The sequence below is a fragment of the Emiliania huxleyi genome (genome assembly GCF_000372725.1).
Source record: "Emiliania huxleyi CCMP1516 unplaced genomic scaffold EMIHUscaffold_23, whole genome shotgun sequence".
Classification (NCBI taxonomy): Eukaryota; Haptophyta; order Isochrysidales; family Noelaerhabdaceae; genus Emiliania; species Emiliania huxleyi.
In genome coordinates this window covers 918,724-927,424 of record NW_005200333.1, presented here as the reverse complement: position 1 = coordinate 927,424, position 8,701 = coordinate 918,724, and the positions used below count along the sequence as shown (strand labels likewise).

Genomic DNA, 8,701 nt, shown 5'->3' with positions numbered 1-8,701 from the left:
AGGCAGGGGCTGGCGCCGCCAAGAAAGAGCTTGGGCTCCAGAACCGCATTCAGTACCGCCAGCTGCTCCGTGAAGTGGCCGCTCAAGCACGCCGCAGCCTGCGGCGAACGGACCGCCTGCGCCGTGTACGCGCGGACCGCCTTCCAGTCCACCTTGGCGCCAACCGGCGCGAGGAGTTTCTGCGTGTCCTGCGGCGCGAGCTTGAGAAAGACGCACTTGCCCACGGCGCCGGCGATAGCGTCACGGGAGGGCGCTGGCATGCCTCGCGGGAGCACCGCGCAGCGTGGCCCGCACGTTTTCACAGCGCCCGACATCCCGACTGCCGCGAACACTCTTGGAGGTCGGGAGGGAGCTAGCCGGGAGGGTCTTGCCCGCGCGAGGGCCCGGAGTATACGACAATATGCATGAAACAAAATGTCAACGGGGACACGACTCAGAGACGGCGACTAAAGTGTCCGCACGTAGCTTCACACCGCAGTCCGCACGCCTCGCGTACTCGCGGTGAGGCGCATTGACTCAGACCTCAACAACGTACAGAAGCATGCACATCATCTCTCGGGCCTCCCTCTCCCAGAAAGCGGCAGCACATGCCGCTCCACGGTGGCGCTCCTCGGACTAGACGGGCACGCCCTCCACGACGGGGTGCCGCTGCATCTGCAGGCCTGCAGGCGGCGCCACTGGCTGCGCCACCACGGGCTGCGCGGTGACGGGCGCCGCCGATTGAGGCGGCAGCGGGGCCTGCACCTGCAAGGACTGGCCGGCGGCAGCGCCAGGCGGGATCTGCACCGACATCAGCCCGGCGGGCGTCTGAACCTGCAGCGACTCGCCGCCCGAGAGCCCCTCCGGCACAGAGATCTCGAGGACCCCTCCGGCGACAATGCCCTGCACCACATATCCGGCCGCGGGCGGGGCGATGCCGAACGGCGCGAGGCCCTCTCGAGCCGCAACCTCTGCGGCCTGCGCTTGCTGCAGCGCCGGCTCGGCCTCGCGGATCGCCTGCTCGAGACTTGCAGCCGCCTGCAAGTAGTACGCCGAGTTGCCTCCGCCGAAGCAGAGCTGCACGCCGAACGCCGCGAGCTGCACGTTCACTGCTGCCACGTGCACGTCGCGCGTGGCCTTGACGAGAGCGGCGACCGCTTTGAAAGCATCAAGGGAGGGGCCGCCGCAGCAAAAGGCGCTGCAACTCGGATAGTCTGACAGGTCTGCGATCGCGGCAAGTCGCGCCTCGAGCTCACCGATCTGCTGCTGCAGCTGCTGCCAGAGCGCCTGCGAGACGGCCGCCTCGTGCATGTACGGAACATTGCCGCGGCGGCGAATGAAGGATATGCCCCCGGTATCCCACACGGCGCTGTAGGCGGACGGCGCAAAAGTGCCGACGAGGGCGGCTGCGCTCGCGGTTCCCTTTGCGAGGTTCATCACATCGCTTTTCAGCGTGGACACCCCGACGACTCGCACCGTTGCCGAGTCGACGATTGTGGGTACGCCGCCGCCGCCGCCGGCGCAGCCTCCGCCGCCGCAGCCGCCGCCGCCGCCGCCGCAGCCGCCGCCGCCACAGCCACCGCCGCCGCAGCCCCCTTCGGTGTAGACGATCTGCTTCGAAGGGGAGTGGCTGAAGGCCATGGGTCCCAGCATGCTCCGGAAGCTCGCCAGCTCGGCATCCGCGGCGTCCACGTCCACGCGGTGCGAGAAGCGGGCGTTCGGCCAGCAGCAGAGGCGCCCCGCCACAACCGGGACGCGAAACTCGCGGCCGGTCACGTCGTCGACGAGGACGAGCGCGCTGCCTGGCTGGTTGGTGAGATAGACGACACAGATCCAGCTGCCCACCGCAGCGCCCTTGCCGTCCGGCTTGTCCTTGTGCTGGGGAACGCTCTTGGAGGCCGGGCACACCCTCGCAGGCACCTCCACCAGCTCCTGCTCCTCCTCCTGCTGCGGCTCCTGCCCCGCCGGCGGCTGCGCCAACTCTGCCGGCTCTCGCCCTTCCACCGCCCCCTCGGCATCGATCTGCTCTCTGAGGCGGCGCATCACATCGCCGCTGACCTGGCAACCCATGTCGAAGCCGCTGTGAGCTCGCCCCCGGACGTTCGCCTCGCAGCTCAGCTTCTCGAGCGCGTTCGCCACCTCCTCCTCCGACAGGAAGCAGTCGAGCACGCGGTAGATGTCGCTGCCGTCGGCTTCAAACCACCAGTCCGGCGGCTCGCCGCGGTACGTGACGCCGGTCCGGTCGATCGGGTCGGCCGCATCGCCGTGCTCACTCGCCCACAGCTCCTTCGTCTCGGCCCAGCCTACGCAACCCAACATGATGTGTGCAACTGTGGGGCGTGTCTGCAGGCGCGTTGTGCGCGGCGCCCAGATGCAGCTTGCTGTCCTCGTGCCGCTGGTTGACCGAGTCGTCGTGGTCGACGCCACCGGGGGCGTCGGCGAGAGCCTCGGTCTCGCGGAGGTAGCAGGTGGTGCTGGAGAGCATGTGCGTGTGCCACGCAAAGTCGATGTCGTACGACGGCACGAAGAAGTGCTCCTCGCACCCGTGCTTCTTCATCAGGCCCAGGAACTGGAGGTACCGTTCGCCAGCGGCGGCCGCAAAGCCCTCGCTGCCGCTGAACGCCGGCTGCGAGACCTGCCAGAGGAAGGTGCGCTGGCGCGCGGAGCAGGTCTCCACGTCGTAGTCGAAGCCGTGTTCGCTGCGAGCCGCAGCGCACGCCGTCTTGATTTCGGCGCAGAGCGTCGTCTGGTTCGAGAGCGGGTCGCGAGGGCCCCACTCCGCCGGGCTGCTCTCGCCCTCGCCGCGCTGGAAGAAGGGCTCGTCGGCGTAGTGCTTCTCCCACAGCCGGCGAGTCTCGCCATCGGCCTCGTCCGCAGCGCTCTGTGCCTTGAAGGCCGCTGCCGCCGGCTCGAGCACCCGTCCAAAGCGCTCGTTGCAGTACACAGCATAGCGGCGAGGCGCGAGCCGGTGCAGGTGCCACACCCAGGCGACATCGAGGGGCGGGATGAGTCGGGCGCCGTCGCCCTCGCTTGCGACGAGCGGCAGCCAGTGCTTGAGGTACCGTTTGATTGCTCGGGGCAAGAGTGGGCCGAGGTACAGCGCATCGCCGCCACGTGAGTGGACGACTCGGAGGAAGGCCTTGTGCTCGTCGAAGCGGAGCGGCCCGATGAACTCCTCCATATCCGGTTATCCGGTGTAGGGACTCGCGAGCAGACACAGAGCGACACCCGCCAAGTGGCGATGGTGCCGACGAAGGAGGCGGAGATGAAAAAGAAAGAAAAAGAAAACCCACCCGCTTGGAGCGATGAACACGGAGGCGGAGAGGAGAGTCAAGCAAGTTCGGCCTTCTTTTTCTTTATTTTTCACCCGCTCTGGCGCTCTGTACATTCCCGGAGGAGGACTGCTGACCGGGTTTGCGTTGGAAGAAAGAAAATGGGGGAAAGGAAGGTCACAGCCGCCACCGAACGAGGAGTTAGTTAATTATATTAGTCAGGCTCGGACTGAACACCAGCGGGGGCGTTTCCCCCGGTAGCATGAAAAAGGGATGGAATTTTTTACGTCGTAGTCGAAGCCGTGTTCGCTGCGAGCCGCAGCGCACGCCGTCTTGATTTCGGCGCAGAGCGTCGTCTGGTTCGAGAGCGGGTCGCGAGGGCCCCACTCCGCCGGGCTGCTCTCGCCCTCGCCGCGCTGGAAGAAGGGCTCGTCGGCGTAGTGCTTCTCCCACAGCCGGCGAGTCTCGCCATCGGCCTCGTCCGCAGCGCTCTGTGCCTTGAAGGCCGCTGCCGCCGGCTCGAGCACCCGTCCAAAGCGCTCGTTGCAGTACACAGCATAGCGGCGAGGCGCGAGCCGGTGCAGGTGCCACACCCAGGCGACATCGAGGGGCGGGATGAGTCGGGCGCCGTCGCCCTCGCTTGCGACGAGCGGCAGCCAGTGCTTGAGGTACCGTTTGATTGCTCGGGGCAAGAGTGGGCCGAGGTACAGCGCATCGCCGCCACGTGAGTGGACGACTCGGAGGAAGGCCTTGTGCTCGTCGAAGCGGAGCGGCCCGATGAACTCCTCCATATCCGGTTATCCGGTGTAGGGACTCGCGAGCAGACACAGAGCGACACCCGCCAAGTGGCGATGGTGCCGACGAAGGAGGCGGAGAGGAAAAAGAAAGAAAAAGAAAACCCACCCGCTTGGAGCGATGAACACGGAGGCGGAGAGGAGAGTCAAGCAAGTTCGGCCTTCTTTTTCTTTATTTTTCACCCGCTCTGGCGCTCTGTACATTCCCGGAGGAGGACTGCTGACCGGGTTTGCGTTGGAAGAAAGAAAATGGGGGAAAGGAAGGTCACAGCCGCCACCGAACGAGGAGTTAGTTAATTATATTAGTCAGGCTCGGACTGAACACCAGCGGGGGCGTTTCCCCCGGTAGCATGAAGGTAGGTAGGTAGAAAGGTGAAGAACAGCCAGGCTCGGACTGGACACCAACGCGGTATGGGTGGACGCGAGACAGATGATGACGACACGCACGAACGACACACAGACACAAACAGGCTCACAAGACACACAGCCAGCTGACTGCCACACACCCTGAGTTGGCGTATACATAACTCAGGGCCACATTCTTCCTGTCGCCCCCCCCAGCACTCCAAGGTGCCAAGAGAAACAAACAAGGGCACAACAAACAACAGACGACAGGAAGCAACGTGCGAGGCTAGAGCAGGCTTGCTCGTCCTCTAGCAATCTCCGCCGACCGCGAGGCCGGACTAGACCGTGTGTGGGGTCATGTGAGGTGTCTCTGGTCACTCTCCTCAGGGGCTAGCCGCCAGCGGCCAGCCCTATCTCGCACTCACTGGCGGTGACAATTCTATGGGTGAGGGTACGCGAGCAGAGGTGCGTGAGCCGATTCTCGATCGCACGCCCTTGGCATATAACTTGGCTTGGCGTGCAACCTCAGCGCGCCCGCCGTCAGCTTGACGGGGCGCGCATGTCAGCGAGAGCTTTGCCGGTAGAGCGATCCCGGTCTTGTCGAACACGAGCCCCGCGCCACGGTTGCCAGCCGTGCCTTCGCGAGAGCCGCCCTCGAGCCGCGTCCCGTCGGCACTACCCTCGAGTGCGTGTCGCTTTGGTTGGCGACACCCACTCGTCGAGGGCAGTCCGGCCGACGGGAGCCTGTCGCGCGCCGGCGACGAATGCGGCGTTTCGAGTTCGAGGCGACGATGGCACGACCACCGCCCTGCTTCCCGACGGGGCAAGGAGGGGCCTACTCCCGTTCCGCGAGGAACAGGAGGTCTCCCCCCCCTCCCCCGGCCTGGGCAGCGACGGGTGGACGGCAGCCCCTTCGGGGTTGGCAGGCGAGAGTCTGCGGGGCTCACGAGCCGAGTCTCAACCACACGCCCCCCGCGCCTGTACTCCACCAGGTCAAGGTGAAAAGATCTTATCAGCCAGGCGGGCAGGGCAGGCGGGCGGACTGGCGGGGTCAGGGAAGACTATTCCTAGCGGGCGATCCCCTCCCGACCCACCTTCCGAACGGCCTACACCCTATCCAGGCTCCGAACATGGTTGGTTTACGGGTCAGTCGGGGGACCCACTAGGGGGCGGCCCCTCACACGACTGCCCAGTGGGCCCAGGGATGGCGGTGGCGAGTCACTCCGGAGCAGAATAGAGGTGCGCACGAGGCAGGTGGCATAGCACTGCCCACCCCCTTCCACCCCCCCTCGCCCTTCGCAGCCTCTCCCCCCTTCCCCTTCCCACTGCGCTCTGTTGGTTCCTCTGTCCATCTACAGCGTGGGTGGTGGTACACTGCGTCGAGACAGCTCCGCCGCGCCGCCCTGCCTTGTTCCGCTCCTGGAATACTTACGAATACCCGAAGCGGAATACCATACACAATTAATTAATGAATTAACTAATTGGGTTAGGACGTGGAATACCGTACGCGAGGTTAACTCATATTACTCGAGGTTACCCCAGAATAATAACTAAATCGAGCCGCGCAGTCGCGCCACCACCTCGCGCCGCCCGCGCTTTTCGCTGCTCCTGGAATACTAACGAATGGCCGAGATTACCCGAGATTACTAATAATGTGTGTGTGTGTGCGTGCGCGCTTCCGTGTGTGTGTGTGTGTGTGTGTGTGTGTGTGTGTGTGTGTGTGTGTGTGTGTGTGTGTGTGTGTGTGTGTGTGTGTGTGTGTGTGTGTGTGTGTGTGTGTGTGTGTGTGTGTGTGTGTGTGTGTGTGTGTGTGTGTGTTTGTGTGTGTGTATGTGAGTGTGTGTGTACCGACTACGCGAGATCCAATATGACCCGAGATGCCCCGAGATGACCCGAGGTTACCCGAGATAATCCGAGATAACCCGAGATAACCCGAGACTACCCGAGATCACCCGAGATTATCCGAGATTCCCAATTCGGTGTGTGTGTGTGTGTGTGTGTGTGTGTGTGTGTGTGTGTGTGTGTGTGTGTGTGTGTGTGTGTGTGTGTGTGTGTGTGTGTGTGTGTGTGTGTGTGTGTGTGTGTGTGTATGTGTGTGTGTGTGTGTGTGTGCGTGTTTGTGTGTGTGTGTGCGTGTGCGTGCGTGCCTGCGTGCGTGCGTGTGCACATGTGTGTGTGTGTTTCTGTGCCGACTACGCTAGATCCAACATGACCCGATATGACCCGAGATGACCTGAGGCTACCCGAGACTACTCAAGACTACCCGAGCTTATCAGAGACTACCCCAGATTACTAATAATTTGGGGGCGGGGGGGGGCGACCCGAATACACAGTCCAATATTACCAGTGATCACCCGATATCACCTAGATTACCCGAGATTACCCGAAAACACCCGAGATCACCCGTGATTATCCGAGATTACTAAAGCGGAGTGTGTGTGTGTGTGTCCGTGCGTGTGCGTGTGTGTGTGTGTGTGTGCGTGTGTGTGTGTGTGTGTGTGTGTGTGTGTGTGTGTGTGTGTGTTCGTGTGTGTGTGTGTGCGTGTTTGTTTTTCTCTCGCGCTCGTGTGTTCTTGTGTGTGTCCAGCATGAGTGTGTCCAGCATGAAAAAGGGATGGAATTTTTTTCGCGCCTTTGCTTCTTGTGGCACAACCGCCATTTCTGCATGTGGCACCCTTCGGCCAGCGGCCCCGACGCCGCGGCCGCTTCCCCCGCCGCGGTCAGCAGCCCCGACGCCGCCGCTGCCAGCGGCGCGCTCCGGCTTCTCAAGAGTCGGCTCCCGCGCGCCCCGCCGCGCTCAACGACGCCGCGCACCTCGCTACAGCTTCGGCAGGCGCCGGCGGACATCGCCTGCCTCCGCACATCGTTGTGCCGCTGCGCTCTCTGCACGCAGGACTACCTCTCTGAGCGGCCGGCAAAGCTCTCAGAGATGACTGGGGACGGCGCCGCCGCAGAACGTGCGCCGTCTTGCGCGACGCCCTCCGAGCCGGTCGTGCGCGAGGAGAGGCCTTGCAATAGCGAGGGGGGCGCTTCCCTGTGGTCGAGTGCCCGCTCTGGTGGGTCGGCGACGGGCTCACGCGACAGGCGCGAGGAGCGGCGCAGGCGGCGCAGGCGGCAGCCTGAGCTCCCGGTGGTCGCCCTCACCTTTGGCGCAGGCCACGGCGGCGAGGGCGAGGGCTCGCCCCAGCCGCCGCTCCACCTGGAGGATGGCCCCTCGCGGCTGCGGGCGAGCGGTGCGGCTGGCACGCCTGACGCCACGCCTGGCGCCGCGTCTGGCGGCGATGCGGGCGTCGATGCGGGCGTCGATGCGGGCGTCATGTCTGGCGTCATGTCTGGCGTCATGTCTGGCGTCATGTCTGGCGGTGAGGCGGAGCAGGCGACGGCCTCGGCGAGCCGCACTGCGGAGGCCTCTGCGCCGGTCTCCTCCGCGGGTCCACTCAACGTGCGCGCGGCGAGGGCGGCCGCGCGGCGCGCCGCCGCGCTGGAGCGGCTGCGGGAGGTGCGGGAGGTGCTCTCCCCAGGAGGGGCGGCGGCGCAGGAGGCTGGCGTCGGCTCCGCTACGGCAGAAGCCCCGGCTGAAGCCTCCCTCTGCGCGGAAGCCTCCCTATGCGACGCCCCTGCCGCCTCCACCGCCGACGACCCTAAGGACGACGCCGACGCCTCCATCGCCGACAACGACACCGCCTGCGCCGCCACCGCCGCCTCCCCTCCCGCCGCCTCCGCCACCGCTGACATCGCCGACGCCGCCGCCGACATCCCTGCCACCGACGCAGCCGCCCACGCCGCCGCTGCCGATGCCGCCGCCGCCGCCGCTGCCGCCGCCGATGATGCCGCCACCGGTACCCCCGCCACTGACGCCCCTACCACCGACGCGGCTGCCGATAGAGGCGCGGCCGGTCTCTGGGCGGGGCGCGGCTTGCGCGCGGCTCCCGCCCTCGACGGGTCTCGGCGGATCTCGATCTCGGCGGATCTCGCCCTCGACCTGGCGGCGATCGTGGAGCAGAGGCTGAGTGCGCACGAGGGGCCAAGGGAGGAGCAGCGCCCCCTCGCGGCTCCGCCGAGCCGACACGGCCCTGGCGCGGTGGCGCTGCTCCAGGCAGCCCAGAAGGCCGTCGACGCGATGCTCCACGACCTCGGCGGCGCCGCCGCCGCGACCAAGGCGCCAACCGGCGGCGCCGTGGGTGGCGGAAGCGGCGCTACGGAGGGGGGGCGGGGCGGCCCCCGGCGCGGCGGCGGCGGCAAGGTGGGCTCGGAGCTAAAGGAGCACTCGATGTTCTGCCGCCCCTCGAAGCACAGGAGGCGGCTGCTGCA

The 8,701-nt window shown here is 65.6% G+C and overlaps 2 protein-coding genes across 2 annotated transcripts; both read right to left on the bottom strand.

Moving 5' to 3' along the window:
- Positions 1 to 386: 386 nt before the first annotated feature.
- EMIHUDRAFT_450219 (hypothetical protein) lies at positions 387 to 3,160 on the bottom strand (the record flags this gene model as incomplete). The annotated part of the gene is made up of 3 exons (XM_005779614.1): positions 387 to 1,401; positions 1,588 to 2,282; positions 2,311 to 3,160. 3 exons carry the CDS (start codon positions 3,158 to 3,160, stop codon positions 616 to 618), a joined length of 2,331 nt encoding a protein of 776 aa, XP_005779671.1. The 3' UTR covers positions 387 to 615.
- A 305-nt stretch (positions 3,161 to 3,465) lies between these two features.
- On the bottom strand, positions 3,466 to 4,042 carry EMIHUDRAFT_205243 (hypothetical protein; the record flags this gene model as incomplete). Its single annotated transcript, XM_005779613.1, has 2 exons — positions 3,466 to 3,480; positions 3,539 to 4,042. The coding sequence occupies 2 exons, from the start codon at positions 4,040 to 4,042 to the stop codon at positions 3,466 to 3,468; spliced, it is 519 nt and encodes a 172-aa protein (XP_005779670.1).
- Positions 4,043 to 8,701: the final 4,659 nt, after the last annotated feature.